Genomic DNA, 22806 nt, shown 5'->3' on the forward strand with positions numbered 1-22806 from the left:
AAATGTATTGTTTTCTTTAAAAACAGAAGCTTCTTTATGATGATTATAATAATCATTAGGAGGTTGGTTAGCCTCCGTTGCTCTGGCGGCAGCGCGCCGGGCTCTCACCGATGATTACCGTGGTTCAAATCCCGGTCACATTCCATGTGAGATTCGTGCTGGACAGGAGGCGGGATGGGTTCTCCAGATACTTCTGGTTTTCCCTGTCATCTTTCATTCCAGAAACACTCTCCATTAACATTTCATTTCATCTGCCAGTCATTTATCATTGCCCCAGAGGAGTGCTACAGGCTTCAGTAACCGGCACATTTCCTATCCTCGCCGCTAGATGGGGGCTTCATTCATTCATTCATTCATTCATTCATTCATTCATTCCATTCCTGACTGGAAACAGGCTGTGGATTTTTAATTTTCATTAAGGTTGGTTGTTAGTACCAGTAGGTAAATTCAAATGAAATAAAATTTTATTAATTTGTTATTTTCTATATTACATTTTTAAGTTACAGAATAGTATTTTAAAAGGGTGTGAGTCATGAAACTTTGAAATGAAATAAAGGAACTCATCTAGTTCAACTTGAAAATGTTGGTACAATATCTATTTATAGTTGGCCAATGAGATAGAAACACCAAATCTCGTTTATTTTATATTCTTTAGTTTTTAAACAGTTTTTGCTTTTCTCTGAACATTTACATTATGTGACATGTGCCCTTTAAAGAAAATGTGATTCATGTGTGTTTGTATGTTGATAAATAGTAGGATGTGAAAATCTTGGAAAATGGTGCTGCATTTTCATAATTTATCAGCTAAGCTATTCATCATCATCTGCGAAAGTACGAGGGGAAAGCCAAATATGAATTAGTCAGCAACATATCTGTAAAAAAGCTGCATTCACTTTCCCCTTGATCTAGGGAGGTATTTGTGCTATACAGATGTACAGATGAGACAGGGAGGTCTTCATCTTCAGTTTCTCTTTTCCACCTCCTGCCAGGTCGGGATGTTAATGGCACCTTTCGATCTTTTTCTGTACAACCACCTTAATTGTTACAGCCCAGGTTCCTTATTATACTGTTTTTGATCGAGTCTGGATCTACATTTAATTCTTCCTCCTTTACACTTAGCCTCCGTAACCCTTCCCTCTTCCATTCCTCTTAACGTGACCAAATTATTTCAGTTTATTTCTCTCCATTCTGTATGAAAGCTTTACTACTCTGATTTCCTTCTTGACATTCTCATTTCTTATTCTGTCCTTTCTTGTCTTTATTATCATACTTCTTGAAAATTTCATCTCACTGGCCTGGAATTTACTCTCCTGTCTTTTTATCATTTCCCAAATGTCAGTATGGGGCAATAATGTGTCTTTATACAAGGTCGTATCAGGACTAGGCGTGTTGTGTGCCAATAGGTGGCAGCACAGGGTTGTGCTAGTGACCTTCAACTTTGATAAGGAGACATCTCTTTGTTAACATGGGGAGTTGTTACAATGTTGTAGTCTTGATTAAGTCATGGACAAAAAGATGGAACAATAAGCCAACATGAAATTTTGTGTTAAACTGGATAAATTGGCCACAGAGACAATGAACATCCTTTGGCAAGCATATGGCAATGAGGCAATGGTTTGTCTGCAATGTTTCGAGTGACACTGGTGCTTTGCAGGTGGAAGAACGTCCCTTGAAGACAAGGAGGGATTTGGAAGACTTTCCATGAGCATCTCTACTGAAAACATGGAATGAATTTGGGAACTTGTGTAACTTGTGTGCGAGGATCATCGGAGGATGAGCAACGTTGTCGTAGATATTGATATTGAATCATGCGGCTTGGTGCAGACAATCCTAACGTTGAAATTGAACATCAGATCAGAAGGAACATCTCATCGCAGTGTGCCAAGATCTCTGTAATTGTGCCGCGGAGGATCATTCCTTCATGTCTAGGACAAGTCTGAGGAAAAGTGGCAGCTGTTGATAAACTTATTGCACTGAATAAAAAGCAGAGCCTTGTCAATACTAATTCAAAAGCAATTTAATATGTGTTAGTTACTCATACATGTTTAAAAAACATATAATTCTGTTCTTCAGCGAAAGTATTTCATAATTTCAATGACTTGATTGAAATGTATGTTGATCTTGAACTAATGAAATGGTCCACTCAGATAACACTGAACACTTCTTCTACTGAGACTGTGAATGCAAATCAGCTGTGCTAACCAATGTAACTCTTATTGGGAGTGTTTTTTTTGTTTTTTCTTCTGAGGCTTGATGGGGATGAACGTCATAGACTCATTACTTTATAATTTTCTTTTTTTAACATATGAGTTTGCCAATTTAAACAGTGAGTTTTCTTCTGCCAAAATTTCATTCAAATTTCAGTCACTATTATCTTTTTGTGACAAGTATATAAGCAATTTCTCCAAGATATTCAGGTAATTTCCTTTCTGAACTATGTATAGTAATTTTGTGTCCTTTTCTATAATAGTAATACTAGGGTTGTTATTATGCTTATGTTCACACATAGCTGAATATCTTCTGTGCTTCACTACATTCATATGTTCTGATCTTCCTGATTGTCCGATGTACTGTTTTTGACACTCTTGGATATAAACACCTGATCTATGAAAATGATTGGCTCTGTCATGGAGAAGAGGGATCTGCACCCACTTAAACTAAAAGACGACTGACCAAGTGCTGCTGGTGTAATAAAAAGAAATTAATATGTGAGCTGGATTAAAGCCACTTATATATATATTTAGCAAAGCCGAGCTTTCTGCCAAATTGCATTGGCCTTCATCAGAGCATGTGAAGGTTTGCCTCCGACAGTGAGCAAAGAAATTCTTCGAAGGAACGTGGAAGTCATGACCGTACAATCCACCCCCACCACTAATTGGACTCAAGGATCGTAGCGCTGTGCTGTGGTGGTCAGGAGGGAAGTTACTGATTCTCCGCCCTCTGTCGACAGTTTCTTGAGTGCGCTTCCCTGTGTCATGGTGGTGTCATGCAGGTATTTCTGGAGTACAGGTCTCCATGTACTTGATAACTTGAAGCTGTCTTCCCTGTTGATGTTATTAGGGTGTAGCTCTATCTCTATGGCTTCCCTTACAAGTCGAGCGTAGAAGTCTTTTACAAGCGCGATGACCTTTGCCTGGTCAAAGAGGATTTCATGGTCTGTACTGTAGAAATGTTCTGCTATAGGAGACTGGCTCCGTGCAGGATGAAAGATTGACATTCTTGACTGACCTGATGTGTTCTTTCACCCTGGTGCTAACGAGCCTTCTTGTCATGCCAATATATGAACAACCGCAACCACATGGAACTTCATAGACGCCCAGTGTTTCAAGAGGTGTTTTTTTGACCGGTCGAAACAGGGATTTGAGCTTCCGGTCTGTGGTGAAATCTGGAATTATATTGTACTTCCTAAGAATGAGCCCTATTCTGTCAATTAACCTGCCACATAACGAAGGAATATTTTTTTCTTTTTTCTGTAGTCCTGGTTTGAACTATGCCGGTTGGGCTCCCTGATCTTTACAACTCATGCTATGTCTCCTGACGTATTGCCGTTTCCTTTTTTTTTTTTTTTTTCATGGATGTTGTCACTTCTCTTAGTGTACTCGAGCAATTATCAGCGGCTGCAACGTTATTCACCCTAGTAAATAACGTTTGAAGGAGAGCTGCTTTTTGCAACGGGGTGGTGGTGTGAGGACTTATAAAGGTATTTTTCAGAATGTGTACGTTTCTTGTACGTTGCATGGCCTAGTGTATCATCATTCTTCTTGTGTACTAACACATCAAGAAAAGGTAATTTACCTTCATTTTCTACTTCCATTGTGAACTTGATCTTTCCATTAATGGAATTTAGGTGTTCCAAAAATTCATTTAATATTTCCATTCCATGTGGCCAGACCAAAAATGTGTTATCTATGTAACGATAGAAGCACTTAGGTATCAGTGGCACTGTAGTTAATGCAGCAGACTCAAAAGTGTTCCATAAAAGTGTTTGCAGCTATAAGCTAGTCTGCCATAGCAGAACATTTCTACAGTACAGACTATGAAATCCTCTTTGACCACGCGAAGGTCATTGCGCCTGTAAAAGACTTCTATGCTCGACTTACAAGGGAAGCTATAGAGAGAGAGCTGCGCCCTAATAACATCAACAGGGAAGACAGCTTCAAGTTATCAAGTACATGGAGACCTGTACTTCAGAAATACATGCATGACACCACCATGACACAGGGCAACGCACTCAGGAAACTGTCGAAAGAGGGCGGTGAATCAGTAACTTCCCACCCAACCATTACAGCACAGCGCGACGATCCTTGAGTCCAATTAGTGGTGGGTGTGGATAGTATGGTCATGACTTCCACGTTCCTTCGAAGAATTTCTTTGCTCACTGTCGGAGGCAAACCTTCACATGCTCTGAAGGCCAATGCAATTTGGCAAAAAAGCTCGGCTTTGCTAAATATATATATAAGTGGCTTTAATCCAGCTCACATATTTTTAATTTTTTTTTTAAATACAATGAGCCACGAAAACCTACGTTCATTAATTTGCTAGTGTTACTTTATTTTTTATAAGTGTGGTGATGAAACCCTCCATTTAGTACAACACTACATTGAAAACCAAAATAAAAATAAATATTGTATTAATAGTAGAGACTGATGTATGGAAGTGTTAATTGTTTGTTTTTTTTATTAGAAATGTGTTGCAATTTTGTTACAGCCATGTTTCTGGGAGCACTAGCTGCTATGCTTCCTCTTCTTTTGTTCCTGAATGTTATTGTGTCCCTCTTGGGTACCGACATTCTTCATTCCGTCATCGGCGTGTCAGCCACAAGTAGTATCCTTAGCTCTCTGGTGAGTACCTGTTTGCAACTGGGACAGGATGCCCAGGCTAGATGTATAAAAAAATACATGCTTTTATAGATTAGTACCCACAAGGTGTACCCATAATTTATACGTCCAACATTGTCAAAAATAACTCAAAAGGTCTTATGCACGTTGTTACATTTGAGGCATTAAAAACTGAACTGTTTTAACCCACTCCGTTATGAGCAGTTAATTGTCGTTGAGTAGAAAATACCCGTCGCACATTATGTACATAGATTTATCGCAGATTATTTTGATCAGACATGCATTGTATTTTCATGAATGGTTAAAAAAATCTTTGCTTGAAATACAAATAAAAACTGTTGGTCAGTGGCGTATGCTGGGATCAAGACATGGACTACCACTAGACTTAGGTTACCCCTTTTTGCTAGTTGGTTTAGTGAACATTAAGCCTTAAGGGTTTTGAGCTGCAGCCAATAGCCAATATAGTGGCCTGCTGTGTTCTCAAGGCTGCTTCACAAGCTACTGCCCTGGCCTCTGCTACTGTCAATACTCAAAAGCTTGCCTTTGGTCTGATGGCCGCAGTTAAGAATCAACCGCCTTGTACTCTTAATTCCCCTGGCTTGGGGACTGGGTGTTTATGACATCTTCGCTATTCATTTCATCCTCATTAGGTCACCACCAAGCGTATGCAGATGCCATGTACCGTCATTATTATTATTGTTGTTGTTGTTGTTGTTGTTATTATTATTATTATTATTATTATTATTATTATTATTATTATTATTATTATTATTATTATTAAAATTTTGAATTTTACAGCATTACCAGCTGTTGTTCCCATCGTTCACTGGTTTATTAGCTTCCTCGAGAGATCGCTGGTGATATCCGAACCATGATTATGGGTTCTTTTCCAACCAACAAAGAGAACACTAAACCTGAAAGATTGCATTTCATTTTAGCAGAATTACCTATAAAAAGAAAACTTTATTACTCCTATAACAGCAGCTTTGCTGTGTCTTCCTACAAGGATGTAGAAGTAGATGGGAGTGAAATACCATGTTATCTACATAATTAAGTCAGAAGTATGAGGTGAGGCAGTATACAGGGTGTACCAAAACTCGACAGCAAAAATTTAGGAATGGATTCCTCACATAGAGAGAAGAAAGAGTGGTTATGACAACATGCATCCGGAAACATATACTTACAGATTTATTCAAACTTTATGACACAAATTAATTTTAGTAACAGTTTACATGTCCTCATGCAATCATCCAATCGTCTCATCAACAGAGGATCGCCATTAATATCTGGGCAGGCATTGTTGGTGATTCCTTGTTGGGACCCTACGTTCTTCCGAATAGGCTTAGTGGACAGAACTACATGAATTTCTTGCGTACTGCGTTGCCACTTGCATCCCGTCGACAAATGTTTTTCATGCAAGATAATGCTCCCGCACATTCAGTCTGCTGCCCGCAGGTACCTGAATATCCATTTTCCTGAGCGCTGGATAAGTTGAGGAGGACCGATTGCTTGGCCACCACCACACTCTCCTGACTTGAATCCCCTGAACTTTTACCTGTGGGGACACGTTAAGTCTCTCATGTATGCGACTCCTGTTCCTGATGAAGCAACTTTATGTGAGCGCATTGTGACAACCTCTCAGGTGGTATGCACTACACCAGGCATTTTTGATCGCGTGCGTGACTCCATGCGACGACGAGCAGAGACAGGTATTCAAGCTGAAGGTCGTCACTTTGAACATTTCCTCTGATACGTGCTCAAATTGTTTAAGCTGCCGTTACAGACGTACGGTGCAAATGTACAAAAGTTAGAATAAATCTGAAAGTATACATCTTTGGACCCATGTTGTCATGAACTTTTTTTCTTCTCTCTATGTGAGGAATCCATTCCTAAATTTTTGCCGTTGAGTTTTGGTACTCGCTGTATATGACGACTAAAACATGGTTGTTCTTTAGCAGTGGCGATCTGACGGAGCGAAGCCTTGCACACCTATCATCTCCTCGCCCCTCCAGTCCCCACACCTGTCAGACATTCAGCAGCGCAAGCCGCGTGAGGTGAAGTGGCACAAGGTGAGGGGAGAGGGACGCAGCGCTTGGGCTGCAATATCAGTCTCCGACGCCTTGCTCTCAGAAATTCGTGCAACGTATTTTCTCATTGCTTTCAAGTTTTTTAAATGGAACAGTGTGTCAGATGCTTACCTTTAATGTGCTTTAGGTTTCCATCGTACTCATTTCAGGTTTGGGCTTCACCGATAGTCTTGGTAGCCCTCAGTGTATGCCACTGGGTGTCTCTTACCTTTACATGTTGAGTTTAGAAACAGGGTTTGAAGCACGCAGCGCACATTGTTCTTACATCTTTCCTAACAACGTGAATCACTGGCCAGCGTATTTTTTCTTGTTTGTGGATGGAATCTTGGAGACAAAATGTCTCTCTGTTAGCGTATCACGAAGGCTGAAATCGTTATCACTGTCATTGTCTAGTACATCTTCAACAATATATATCGTGATTTCCACATCACTAATGCTCATTAAGTGTTGCGAACCGCTCGACTTGCCTTGACTTGTTGAAGCCATAGTTACAGTGGGTACTCGATGCATATTATTTCCATAATATCATGAGTTATAAATATAGGTATGTATCTGCCTGCACTTGTAATTCGTAGCACACTCAGTGATGTTGCTGACATTAAACTCTATAATACCAATATAAATGGTCCGTTATTGGACATTATAAATTTTCCAGCTAACTCATTCCTGGTTGCCAGCGTTTCGCCCTCGTGTGCTAGGCTGGGCTCATCAGTTGGTACCTAGCACACCTACCAAGACGCATGGCTAGTGCATACCGTGGAGGCCACTGCGTAGGCCAATTGTAGCCACCGGCAGTGCCAATGCACTATGAGACACTCTGTCTCACTACTAAAAATTGATGCCTGCTTGGCCATCAGATAATACAGATGTTGATTCCCATAGGGAATCTGTAATATTTGTTCCGAATGAGTAAATTTATAATACCAATATAATATATAATAATATATAATATAATACGCAGTGGCCTCCACGGTATGCACTAGCCATGCGTCTTGGTAGGTGTGCTAGGTACCAACTGATGAGCCCAGCCTAGCACACGAGGGCGAAACGCTGGCAACCAGGAATGAGTTAACTGGAAAATTTATAATGTCCAATAACGGACCATTTATATTGGTATTATAAATTTACTCATTCGGAACAAATATTACAGATTCCCTATGGGAATCAACATCTGTATTATTAAACTCTATATGCATTTCTTTCTTAAGGCAAGCATAAATGTCTGGCTGCATAGATTGTACAGTCCAAACATGAATTTTTAATAACTGTTGGCATTTTCTTGCAATTAATCTTAAAAAAAAGAGAGACTTCTGATATAAACCTCTTTAGAGAGAATAATTATAATGTTCCTCGTAATTGGTACACTTTTAAATTACTTCACACTAATAAATAATGGGAAGAGATGTATTTACGTTTTACCAGAGCATGTTTTGATTCATTGGAATCATCTTCAGCTATTTAGATATACTAAAACAATGATATATAAATGAATGATGTGGAATGAGGATGTATAGCGAAAACAGCATGGCAGTTAAAATCCACTTGTTCGGTGACTAAGCCGGCCGTGTGGTGTAGGGATAGCGTGCTTGCCTCTTACCTGGAGGCCCCGGGTTCGATTCCTGGCCAGGTCAGGGATTTTTACCTGGACCTGAGGGCTGGTTCGAGGTCCACTTAGTCTGCGTGATTAGAATTGAGGAGCTACCTGATGGTGAGATAGCGGCCCCTGTCTAGAAAGCCAAGAATAACGGCCGAGGGGATTCGTCGTGCCTACCACACGACACCTCGTAATCTGCAGGCCTTCGGGCTGAGCAGCGGTCACTTGGTAGGCCAAGGCCCTTCAAGGGCTGTAGTGCCATGGGGTTTGGTTTGTTCGGTGACTAAATGTAAAATACAACATTCCATTAAATGTTCTTTTTAGGTAAGACGTTTGCGATATTCTTGTGGTCACTGTGTATGAATATAAGTGTTACAGTCTTATTTTAATATCTTATTGAACACTGTACCAAATTAAAATTGTGCTTACAGTTGTTTGACATTGGACAGAGCTTATAACTTTAAGTGAGAAACTTTCATTATATTGTGTTATCTGGGAGTTCCCTTGTCCCTCGAGCGGAAAGCCACCTGTCAGACCAGGGTCTAGGCTGTCATTATACATGAACTTCTAGAGAATATTACACACGTACAATCCACAGTTGCTTCACTTGCATGCTCTTTAGGATGTTGCCCATCTTCTGAAATTAAATTTCTCGTTTCTCATAGAGAAACTGATAAATGGCTTTGTGTTTGGAAGGATTCATTTTTCATTCCCTTCTGAACACGTGAAACTGACTTACTTTCTGCTAACCATAGGTCACATTGCACTTGATGCTGTAGAGTCCAGATCTTGAATACTCTAACAGGAATGAATTAAGCTGCTAGATAGATTTATGCACAAGCCCTTCTCTTCCGATTTTCATGCATGTGTGACTTACGACTCATGAATGACATGAAATCGTGGCAGTCAGTTCTTTGCGTCTCTACCAACCACTTCTGTCTGTAGAACGTTCACTCATTCACCATACTCTCAGCCTCCTCTTCCGATACTGCACCTCACACCTGAACTGTATCCTCCCTATCTCTTTATCAGCCTCCTGTTGAGACGGTCTCACAATCAGTCAATCAATCAATTGGTCACTCAGTCACACCAATCTGCGTTTGGAGTTGTCATTCAGGTGGCATGTTTTCTATCAGTTGTCCGTTTATCTAGTCTTATCTTAAATGATTTCAAAGAAGTTGGAAAATGATCAAACATCTCCTCTGATAAATTCTTCAAATCCCTAACTCCTCTTCCTATAGACAAGTATTTGCTCCAATCTGTTCTGTTGAAGTGTACTGGCATGTTTGCGGTCATTTCTCGAGGGTCGAACACAATGTGTTGTGTTTGATGGAGCTCGATCATCGACCGTTAAAGTAACCTCAGGAGTACGTCAAGGCACCATCCTCGGACCTTTATTATTTAATGCGTTTGTCTCTGATTTACCTAAATGTGTGACCTCAACCATAGCTCAGTACGCTGATGACACTGTAATGTACAGGGATATACAATGTACAGATGATTGTCTGAAGTTACAGTCGGACTTGGACACTATAGCGGTGTGGTGTTGCGTCAACGGTCTCGGCATTAATGCTGGCAAATGTAAATACATTAGGTTAAGTAGGTCTCGACACCCAGTAGAATGTATATATACCATTAATAATGTACATATTGAGCGAGTTAAAACTATGCATTTGTTAGGAATAACCATTTCTGAACAACTAAAATGGAACGCACAAACAGAGGAAGTGAGATGCAAAGCTGCCAGGGTGCTCGGTTTTATGGACAGAAGCCTCCGCGGGTGCAAGTCGAATGCTATACGGACGGCTTACCTGACACTAGTGAGGCCTATACTAACGTATGGTCTACCTGCCTGGCACCCTACCACTGCAGCTAACCTTCACAAACTAGAAGGAATCCAACGTTGCGCTGAACGACTAATTAACAAGAACAGCTCCCGTCAATCGCCTCCTTGTGTAAACAAAGCGACATCACCTTCTTACACAAGTCCCTCACAGGGGCCATTCACCTTTCACCATTCCCTCGACTCTCCTTATCTTACAGCTCCGTCCATAGAGGCAAAGGGGTGTGTCTTATACCCCCCTTTGCGCGAACTGAGTTCTACAAACTAGGATTCTTTGCTCGTTCAGCGCGGCTTTGGAACGATCTACCCACCAACATTAAATGTAGAAATGTAAATATAGTTAAATGTTATGTTAGGAAGCGCATATGGTGAGAATGCATGTGAATATGTGGAAAAATGAACGAGGGAGTGAAAGGTTGTATAAATGAGAAATATGTATATATTAGGCTATACTTTGTTACTTTACCTGTAAATAGTGTATATGACTGTTTTACTTTAGGATTTAGGTAATTATTTCAAAGGTCAGGGGGCACTACGTGTAGGGAGCTTGTCCTTTTCCTCTGGCCTTCCCTAGATACTGTAAAGGTTTATGGTAAATAAATAATGAATGAAATAATAAATGAATGAACTTTTATTTTCATATTATGATCCTTCGTACTGTAAAAAATTTCACTCAGGCTTATTCGTATGTTGAAGTAATATGTATTCTTTCTCTCTCTCTCTCTCTCTCTCTCTCACACACACACACACACACACACACACAAACAAACTTTCAGGTATAAAAGAAAATAATATTATAATGAAGGAAAACTTAGCCCCTTCTCCAACCTCTTTCACTAACCTATACATTTGGTCCAGCCATCTCTTTCTTTTCATCACCCCTCCCAGAATTATCCCAAATCTCCCAGCCAGAAAGAGTGTATTCACCCCGTCAGGGTGAGAATGAAGTCGTTCAAAAAATAAAATCATCTTGCAGAGATCAGTTCTCATAGTCTAGCTGATATTTTTTGTACCTCTAGCTAATGAAAATGGTTGTATTTACAGCAGTGATTGGAAAATGTTGTTTTGTTTCAGTCTCCCATTAGAAAAGTGTGGTCCGTGGTGCCTGCCCGCCACCAAGTGTTAGCGTTAATGTTGGTAGTGCTACTGTCTGGTGCTCTCTTTCTCCTCACCAAGTGGTCCCTTGGCCTACGACCCACTCTCTCTCGCAAGCAGAGGAGGCAGTACGCGGGGATGAGGGAACATGTCGAGAACGTCGTCAAGATCAAAAAGGTAAAGAAAATATGTCTAGTTAGCATTCATCTTCCTTTTTCTTTATCCTCCTGCCTCTTGGGGGTATATGATACATCTCTCTCTAAGAGATGACAGAACATATCAAGAATGTTGTCAAGATCAAGAAGGTAGGGAAAATATCAGTCAAGTTATCCTGCTACCTGGTTGGAGTAAATACAGAAGGTCATCTGGTTTATATCTGACCAATTTTCAAGGGTACTCCCTTAATGAGATACCATGCCGATGCCACAGTTTTGTTCTGTTGGACTCCTAACATTGTAGACTATCCCCCAAAATAGAAATTTCCATTGGAGTAAACTCCGGTGGAGCATAGGCATAGGAATTGTGTTGCATTCCTCTTTGCAAGCTTTCCATAGACCATCATTGGTACTTGGACAGTGATGTTAAAAACATCTTTTCAACAGTCCAAATGTTCAGAAATCCAGTGGACTGGAATCAGGGCTCGTAACAGGAATGTTTTGAAATGGAATTACATCAATATCTAATTCTCATTGCATTTCCTTATAAGAACTCTGAGATATTCTGGCAGAATTGCTTGAGGCCTTGTCCATGGATGTGCACCTGATTCATATCCCCTCCTTACAATTGTGGGATGTCTGTCTGATAGACAGGTGTGATTTTTATCTTTAGAATTATTTTCAATAGTTTCTTTGCCAGGCAATAGACAGGTATCGTAATGGATTCCTGGAATTATCTCGCATTTACTTTAACATGTTTCAACCCTGCATGTCAACAATTTACCCTATTGAATCGGTGGATTTTCTTGGCGTGCCAATTGGTGAATCTCACGGAGCACTATAGGTGACACTTTCTCTAAAGCTCTCGTCCTGGTGTCTTCTGTGAGTGAATGGTTCGCCAAGGGCTCGTGTTTTGTGTAACAGGACACAATAGTTTTCACACTAATCAAACCGATTGTTGTCCCATTCTCTTGACATGTTGCTTCACTGTGTGTGTCTATGAAACGCAACCGCGGGAAAGGGTCATAGCATACCCTTCCCAATAACCGTTGATATTTGGTGCCATGTCACAACACTCGTAAACGACACCCGCACACGTACAAGGTCAGATACAGCACTGCTCACGACAGCACACCCGTAGTTTCAGTGGTCACTCACCAGGCAGCAGTAGCTATATGCAGTAGGATGAATATAAGCCTAATGACCTTCCGTAGTCTTGACTTACTTGAAACATATTTGTATACTGCTGCAGTCTGCTGGCTACATATTCAACTACTTTGTTGTTTTTGTTGGGAAGAATTAATAACAAGAGACTTGCTCATCAAATACACAATTTTTTGTAAATCAAACGCAGATGATCAAAATGGTATAAGCAAGTAGAGAAAGACCTCATTGAATTAGGATCACCAAATCTGCAGGATAGAAATGTAATCAGGAAAATTGTTCACACAAGGCGATTTGAGGAAGACGAGAAGAAACCAACACGACGTACTTGGTCGGAAGAACAGAAATTACAACAATCTATGAAAATGAAGAACTGTTGGGCAAGGAGGAAAGCTCAACAAATGTTGACTCTGCGTGGTCCTAAGTGACCCGTTTGTGCAGAAAAAGAAGAAGAAAACAGTGCATTAAATACATTTATTTTCTGTTACCCTGATGTAAAGACACTGAGGATTATTTTTTTTTTTTCAGAAAGAATAATTCAGATACACATTTGGATAAGTGATGAAAATGATGCAGTGGATTTTGGGGAAATTGTGGAAAGTGCTGGTGGTGGTGAAGTGGCATGAGGTAGGGAGAAAGGTAGTTGTGAAGTCTGTGTGCCTTTTACATGGTCTGACAGTGAGTTTGTGCTTGGAGTTGGACCCAGGTATGTTCAATACTAATTTGAGTGAAAAATCCCCAGAACCTCTCATGAACAAGAAAATTCGAATGAATGTTTGCAGAGGAAAGTAACACATTTTATAAACAGACAATTGAGTTAAGCACAGCCCCATCCGAGATTCCAGCAGTAATCTGCATCTTCCTCGGTGTCTCTTTCCATTCATTTGTAATTTATTCCATAGTTTTCCTCGGAATGGCTTCAGTCCCCAACTGTATCTCTGCTGCTATGAGAAGAGCTAATATGGCACTTGTAAAACAACATGACTTACAAATGCACACAAAGACTGAAAATATTGTGTGCGCTTATTAGCAACATCTAACGCTAAAACTAACGACGAGAGATCCAGAGTGTGGAGCTCTTGTTTATCTAGCAAATAATGATAATAAAAGTGAATACATATAAAATAAATCTCTATTTAATTTGGTTATGCGCCTTTCCTGCGTCCAGGGTGGCTCGCAAAGAAACCCAGACTAGCTTGCTCAGGTTCAATTGCCTACCAAAGTTTCTCTTCTTTTCATGGATTTGTAGAAGTTGTGATGACCTTTCTGACATACGGATAAGTCATTTATCGCCAGCACGGATGGATGTCTCCATTTTACCAACTATCAACTATGTTAAAAAAAATAATTCTGCATATGTCTTAAATTAAAAATGAATATACGAATATAATGCTTATGATAGAGTATAACCATAAATACCAATATATTTTCATCATATCTATTTATTCAAATTCTGAGAAAATTAAGGAAAAGAAAGAAATATAGTTAAAAAGAATTTTATCATCTCCTTTGAAAATTCATTAATTAACTTTCATTGTAGTATCAAAAATCTTTGATGAAATTGTAATCATAATTCTGTACAACTGAAATCATTGAAATGAAATCACATCATTATCCTTGTATCAGGAATTATATGTATGAAAGTAAATGTCCCTAAACTTCAGTCAATGTTTCTCAAAATATTTACAAATCTTCTTGGGAAATATTACATTTCAGCATCGATTATTTCTTTTCTTGTATATTTCTTATTTATTTATTATTATTTATTTATTTACATAGTTTACGCCCACATTGGAGCACTTAAATCAAATCGAAATACATTTACGTTAACAAAGAATTAACTGAAGATTTAGCTTGCATCATCTTCTTCCTTTCCCAAAACCTCTTCATTCTGGCTGACCTGGCTGCCCTTTCTTCATCAGATATGACATATTGTTTGTGTTGTACAGTTTTTAATGACAATCTTATTTGTTTGTTCTTGAGAATCCTTTTTTCTTCTCTATTTTCAATTTGCTTCATTGTAATATTCAGCTCTTCTAAATCATTCTGAACTTCTTTAAACCAATTATTTTTTGTTTTACTTTTCCAAAAGTAATTAAATAGTTGTTTTATTATCCTATTATCATTTAATCTAGAAAGATGACAGAAAAAGGCAATTCTTCTTTTTCTCATCGTATCTATTATAGATTCACTTTCCCTATAAACCACTGCATTAGGCAATAATCTCCATTGTCCATCCACCTGATGTTTTTTATTAATGATTATTCTGAGTATCCTTCTGCCAACCTTCTGCAGTGTATCAGTTGTTGCTTTGGTGTTCAATTTAAATAGTGTTTCACAAGCATAAGTCGCTTCAGGTTTAATGATGGAACAGTAAATGTTGAAGTTTAGCATTTATTGAAAGATTTATTTATTTATTTTTATTTTTTATTATTCTGGGATTCTGCTTTATGGATGGATCAGGCAAAAGATAAGTACTAAGTCAATCATATTATGCGCTAATTATTATATTAATATGTCTGATGAGATCTATAGTCAGATGATTAATTGAATTCCAATACCTTACTTATTGTTATTTATTAAAACAGGTATAGAGTTAGTCATGAAGACTATAAATTATTTTACCTTCTGGAATTATATATGAAAAACTCATAATACTTGTGCATTAAGATTAAGTAAGTGCCATGTACTTCTTCAGCGAATATTCAAGATTATGGTAGAGATATGGGTTATTTTCTAATTAATATCCTACTCAACTTTCCCTATAATGAATTGTTTTGATGATTTACTAGTGCCTTAACTCCTTATGAACATCATCATATGTTCTTACACGTGTTGATATGGAATACCTGTCAAGGATTACACATCATGTTATCAAGTATATTACTGACCCTAGTTTGCATCAATATTCTTATCTTCACAACTGATTATTTCCTCCATTATCGATGAAACAATACATATCACATTTATTTATTCTTCCTCATATTCATTCAATATTCATGTATCACTTTCTTCATATCTCAATATCATATTTCTTCTTTCTCTTGCAAATAATTCTTATCTATACCTTAACTTGACGCACAAGAGTTGTCTAATCATCATCTGTTCACTTGATTAATCCATTCCTTCTCAATCAATCTCAGTTTCACTTCATATTACTCTCATATCTTCATATAATTCAATTCTGATTTTATACGGCACTGTACAATCTCCATGCTATATTAACCCTTACTCACGTATAACTTTAACAATTCTATCGATATAGATCTCATAATTCATATATATATATATCTATAACCTCTTCATTTGCTTAAATGTCACTGCGATAGCACGTACATGTTGTTCACTTCAGACATATCCTACCCAAGGATTGGTTATGTTATTCAGATGACTACCTATTATCCCTACATTTCGACACAAGTATATCATTAATTCCCAAGGATCTAACATATCTGAGCTAATTTGAAGATCATAACATCTAACCATATATTCACCCACAAATTTCCAAATATTAAAATTTGCAAGATTTATCTAACTGACTGCGCTAATAAAGAAGACTTGTCTTTTTCCGTCAGCTCCACCGGGATTGCATTAGATGCTCCAGGACATCTTTGGTTCGGGCACGGCAATTACATCCTCTCGCTGGTCATTAGGATGCTCTGGGATAGGAAGGTTCCTTTGCTGTCACCTCAGGTCAGTCTCCTCCGGACATCTCGCCATCGTCTTCTTAGAACATCGTGAGAGCCATGTCTTGCGCAAATATAACAGAAATAAACACATATGAAGTCAGTTGCGTTATGATACGGATTCCATAGCCTTCTAACATACTAACTTCAATGTAAAGTCTGTCGTTTTAACTTCAGTCTTAATATTGTTTGTAGACTACCAAAATGTCTACCCTCGTTTCAGATATCTGTATTGAAGTTGGTATTTTATGGGTTACTTTAGCTATTTCTTGTATCCTTAAGATTTTCTTCCTTGTAACCTTGTTAATGGTTATCCCTTGCCGTCTTGACGATTCAATGTATAGTACGCCTTTCTTTCGAATTTTCTTTATCTCGCAGCTTTATTTACGGCTTTCCTAATTCTGCATTCTTCAATAAATATATAGATTCCGCCGATCTTTCTCCTTAAATTAATTGAATTTCTCTCCAAGTATTGAAATGCTGTACGTGATAAATAGCTCTAGATCACTACGACCGTTGCTCAAGTTTTGCTCTTTCAATTTTCAATCTTTTTAATAGTAGTGTTCTAACAATTCTGAACTCTTACTTGTCTCAGTCACTGCCGCCTTGATCTTTTCTGCCTCAATCACGTCATATATTGTATTTCATTGATATAGATGACTTGAGTTTATGCACCGCATTTTAACTTATCTTGGCAACTGCGTCCATTTTAGTTCCAATAAAAATCAATTTCAGACAGTGAAATGGCACAGTTATGTCACTCATAGTCTGGCTGTAACCTGTTCAGAGAACAGAACTTTCTGCGTGGAAATATTCTGTTTTATTTTCTACTCGTACTCTGCCAATATGTCAGCTGTTGACATCATCAGAATAACAGAGTTACGTCCTGTTGATTGCACGCACTATGGTCAAGTGTACTTACAAAGACAACTGAAAGAAGCCATAAAGATGTTTCAGTGTGCTGTTCTGGTTAATTTACATTAAAATAAGAGCACATATGTGTGATAAAATGGAAGTTCAATAAATTTCCAACCTCTTTGTAATTATGTAAGGAAGGACACCTGGGTGACAGCTCTAAATGCTGATGAGTTGTAAGAGTTGCTGAAGGAACTCCTGCACAGTAGCCCAACGTGAATCAGACAGTACGGGTTCAGAACAAGTCGTGGAAGAATGCTGGGATTCTCTCTATAGATGAAATATTTTGTCATTTCCAGAATGTGCTTTCTTCATGCTGTGAGTGAGTGTCAGCTTTAGGCTTATCCAGGTAGCTAGGAAGACTTCCCACCACCAACAGCAGCAGCACTACATTGGGTTAAGAAACTAGATTTTCTGCTATATCACACAAACGGCTTTTATGATTTCGTGTTTGTAGTTCTTGTTGTTGTATATATATATATATATATATATAATATACTGTTGTAGTTATCTTGGGAGAGATCAGCCATGCATATGGTTCAGGCTAAATACATCAGTATTCTTGTTGGAATATAATGCTGAGTTGAATATCATGGTTTAAAGAAATGGCAGGATCTTGTTTCTGATTAGCCAACATGGCTGCATTAAATACTATGCTTGATGAAAGGAGAAGTGACCCAGATTCTCACTTTTCATAAAGATTCAACATTAAAATCTTCATATCTGGTCCGTATTGAAAGGAGATAACATACAATAGAAGGAAATATGATTGATCCACCATTTTTCAATACATAATATGTTGTTAATATGATCACAACATTTTTTATTCAGTACCGGTTTCGGTGTCTCTTCTCCCCCTTCCTGAACCCCCCTCCTAACGATGTTCTACGCTTCCAGCAAACTCTAACACCTGCTCCTTTTCACTCTCCATGCATACATCAGGCCATTCGTGGGGAGTCTCCTACTAAACTTTATAGTGTTTTTGCCCTGTTTCCAATATTTCATTTTAACTCTTAACTTTTTCATTCTTCAGGTTCCGAATTGGATCGAGAACTTTCTGGCCATATATCTACTTTCTCTTTGCCTGCAATATGATCCACTTCTTTGAGTACCTCATAATTGATGGCTTCTTTTTATGAGGTGATATTACAAGCCACCATCAAACTTACTTATGTTACATTATCATCACTGCTCTGTGGAAGGATGACATACTACATCAGTTTTTGGATGTCCATGTTTTATTGTTTTATTTTCACCCAGTGTTTAGCAGTGTGAGGCTTGAGACTTTTTAACCATTCCAAAGTGATCAAGTCTTTAAACATTTGTTAACACTTTCATTTTATACTTTGACCAACAAGCACATAACTTGTTTATATTCTTTTAAGCATTGTATTTTTACTTCATCCTATTAATGTCACTTATTACTAAGGGTGTATTATATGTACTACATACTTGTACATCTTTGTTCATACGACCTGTTTCAGCTGATGATGGTGTCCATAGACACTGAAACCGGTACTGAATAAAAAAATGTTGTGATCATATTAACAGCATATTATGTATTGAAAAAAGGTGGATCAATCAAATTTCCCTCTATTGTATGTTTCACAAAGAGTTTTACACTATTCTCGCCATCTATACACTAGAACCGCCGGAGCGGTCAAAATGGCTGCTACACAATTTCCAAACACAATTTTGACTACAGTTCTTATTGTAGGATATTGATCTGCAGTGACTCTTCCTGCTTAGTGGTCAGGAAAATCCATATTAAATATATTTAATTTTGCGTCAATGGATGGGGTATTAGTAACAGGTATACCTACTACTGCCGGAACAGTCAATAATTATTAATTATCATAATAAAATATATTATAACACATATATCTCATTGAGATATAATCCTATCAACAACAGTAATGTTCAGAAACACAACAATGGAACTTGGATATGTTACGAATTGTACGAGCATTATTTCTGCTGCGTCTCCGGTAGGCAGCTTGTCACAGTACAGTAAACATGTCCCATAAACCACCAGTTCCTGAGTCTATTGCATGACATTCCTGAAGATATGTCTGATGTGGAATGTGGTCCAGATATAAAGGACCTAAAAAGAGAAAATGCATAGGGAGATTACGTCTAGTCAAGTGATAACTCGGAAAGCAGTGATTCAGATCACGCTGAAAACCGGATTGTTCGAGCTGAAGATAAGTTGATATTAGTATTATTATAACTAACACCATAACAAGTTTGGTGAAATTCCTTTATTTATACCATATTCAAATTATGATGCCTCGCATAGGCTGAGTACTGACGAGTTTTCAATTTTTCTATTACAGCCGTAGGCACAGTAACCCGTAGAGCATGGTATCGTAGGAAACGCGACAGCCAAGGTAAAAGCCTCCCATGGCTGGATAACGTGCCATTAGGTACTGATGGCATCAGGGAGTGGACTGTAGCCTCGCCATACCCCCTTGAAAGAAAATCCAGGACTTACTCCATATTCAAAGCGGCATGTTTCTGACGACAGTTTAATGAGTGTGTGGCGTCTTTTTTAATTGACGAATAAATATTGAAACTTATAACGAAATGTACAGAAACGGAGGTAAAGTGATAATAATGAGTAACCATGCGTATCAAGAAATAAAAGTAATTATTTCAGTAGCGGTCAAAATGACCGTACCGGTGGTTCTAGGTATATAATATATTCCGGCGGTTCTAGTGTTAACGTCACGTTGCAGTGCTTGAATGACCTGGCCGCAGATAGTGGTTGAAGACTGCTCTGCCCTGTTCTGTTCGGTTGTAAATTAAATGATTACAAAAAAACAATAAAATTGTGACAATAGGCAGCTGTGATTGGTTGAAATTCCTGATGTTCTTATACCAGATTGGTTACTCATTCCTGAGCTAGTCTTAGTAATATAACTTGAATGTTGCTAACAACTTCCTTTAGTATTACATTATCTTTGTGTTGAAGCTTGCATCTATTATGTCATGTGCAAGTTTGTATACAAACATGAATAGTTGAAAATGTTATGTTCTTGATTCAGTTGCTTTAATAAGTTTAAAATTTTATTTCATGGGTGTACATTTGTGTTGTTCAAAATTATTAGGAAAGTACTGCACTCAACTTCTACCAACATGAAACATTTACATATCAAGTCACTACATTGCTGGACTGGAACTGTTCATCTTAATATTATTTACATAAAAGCAAAGAAATTTGAAGGGGTATGAAACAAAATATTGTACCTTACAAGGACGGAAGTGTTTCACTTATTCGTTTTGAGAAATCACAGGTAAAACTTTACTCTTGGTCCTTGGAACGTAAAAAACTATTGTTCCAGTGATGTATTTCCTTGGAATATTATTGTTTTCTAACTGGTGCTGCATGTTGTACTGGATGCTGACATCAGTCTTGCCATGAACCTGATAGCCTGAAAATACACTATCTGATCAAAAGTATTTGACACCTGTTTCAGCAAAGTACGAGTGAATGAAGCTGGACCACAGTGGGACACACCCATTGTTTCAACATTCACCTTGACCTAAGAGACTGAAGTCAAAGTAGAGTTTCGTCATTATTACTACTGATCTGAATAATCAACCAACAACAGGTTGAGCAAGAACACAACTCCTCTCTGAGTAGATTGTGCCCTCGAAATCTCCACCTCAAGGGCAACTGAACTGCTTAATCCAGAGACAGTCTCAAACAGGGGCTGGGTGGGGGTGGGGGGGTATATGGGAGTGAAGTCTGTGATCTGGAGGGAACTACAAACTACCACACATACGTATGCTTGAGTATATGCTCTGCCCTGTCAGTTGCACACTTCAAGACTTTACTCAAGCCTCTGACGAAGGGAATTGATGTTTCTTGCTTTTGGCAGACACTGTGCGATTGTTAATTTTGATTAATTTTGAGATGTACATTTAATCTAGGACCACTGCTACTGCTATAAAAGGTAGCGGAGGGCTCATTATTGTTCAGTGCTCAGAGATGCGGAGCCAGCGAGCTTAGCGCGTTAAATTTGGTTATTATTTGCCACATCAGGGCCATTTCCAGCTTTCTCATGTTGCTGTAGTGGACGGTCAGGAATGTGATTGTCAAGTGGAAGCAGGAAGATACAACCACTACAAGACCTTGGCTAGGTAGGCGATGTCTGTGGATTGACAGCGTCCAAGTGATGAAAATCATTTTTCGTCCCTATTGAAAGTGTCATAAAATGTATATAGGAAAATATTTAATATTTATTTCCACCTATTCAATACAATACAAGATGTTGGCATTTAAGTTAAAATATTATTTTAAATGTGAGACATGTTTCGCCTCTTACTGTGAGGCATCTTCAGTCACTATCAAACCCTTATTATTCTTGTCAGGCAACAGGTTAAAATTATTCTAAAATGTGTTTGATGATGATTGTAGGTGAGATAAAAATGTACAGTTATTATAAAAAAGTTCATGAATGACTAAAAATCTAATATGATGGTGTGGTACAGTAGCATAGATGATGGCTTGAAGCCTAAGTCAATACTAGATATTTAATATATGGTGGAAGGTGTGTAAAAAAAAACATTTCAGTGAGGATATACAATACATTCAAATGATATTTAAAAATAGATTCTTGTTAGCATGTTGTTTTACTTATACCTCCAACATTGACTACGACTTTAAGCCGTCAACTGTCACTTATAATTATGTGACACCTCCATCTTTGAGTGTACTACCTAAGAAACATAAATCTAAAGACATTCAAAACAAAATCAACAACATTTGGCTTTAAAATGAAATAAAACTCATGTATAGAAAGAAATCTTTTTTAAATACACAACTTTATCGTGAACATTTGATTATCGCGCAATCGTTATCTCCTCTAGAATGGAATTCTTATCAGAAGCACATTACATATAAGATACAGATTACATTGAACAAAAAACAAGAAACCCTAAACCGTAAATTAACACATTTAAAAGAAGAAAAAGCAAAATCGCTAAACCAGAGCAGTAGTATAAAAATATCCCTCTCCCCTTGGAACAATGTTCCAACTACAATCAATCTATCTGACATCACCTTCTCAGATAAAGAAACACAATTGTTCAACCAAGGCCTAAAACATAATTGGCCGAACCCTCATATAGCAGAAGATATAATCACCACAATAGCCAAAGCTGAAGCAAACATAAATAAACAAATTCCAACAGACAAACAGAACGATGTAAAATACGAAATTAAAAAGAAATTACCTGCCCTTGTAAAAGAAATTTCTAACAAAAATAACTTTACCTCACAAAAACAGATCCAAAAATTAAGAAAAAAAAAAGTGGACACTAATAACATCATAATAACTAAAGCCGACAAAGGCAATACTATAGTCTTAATGAAAAAGCAGGATTACATCCGTAAACAGAGGAGTTCTTCTCTAATGAAACTT

General features: G+C 38.0%; 1 protein-coding gene across 3 annotated transcripts in view; it reads left to right on the plus strand.

Moving 5' to 3' along the window:
- Positions 1-22806, plus strand: part of LOC137503384 (sarcalumenin-like) — a 262108-nt gene that overhangs the window by 234039 nt on the left and 5263 nt on the right. For all 3 annotated transcript variants that reach the window (XM_068230976.1, XM_068230977.1, XM_068230978.1), the window contains 2 exons: positions 4708-4841; positions 11437-11634. In XM_068230976.1, coding sequence (XP_068087077.1) covers positions 4708-4841; positions 11437-11634 — 332 coding nt within the window. The remainder of the gene's footprint in view (positions 1-4707; positions 4842-11436; positions 11635-22806) is intronic.

Source organism: Anabrus simplex, chromosome X, assembly GCF_040414725.1.
Source record: "Anabrus simplex isolate iqAnaSimp1 chromosome X, ASM4041472v1, whole genome shotgun sequence".
NCBI classification, from domain to species: Eukaryota; Metazoa; Arthropoda; class Insecta; order Orthoptera; family Tettigoniidae; genus Anabrus; species Anabrus simplex.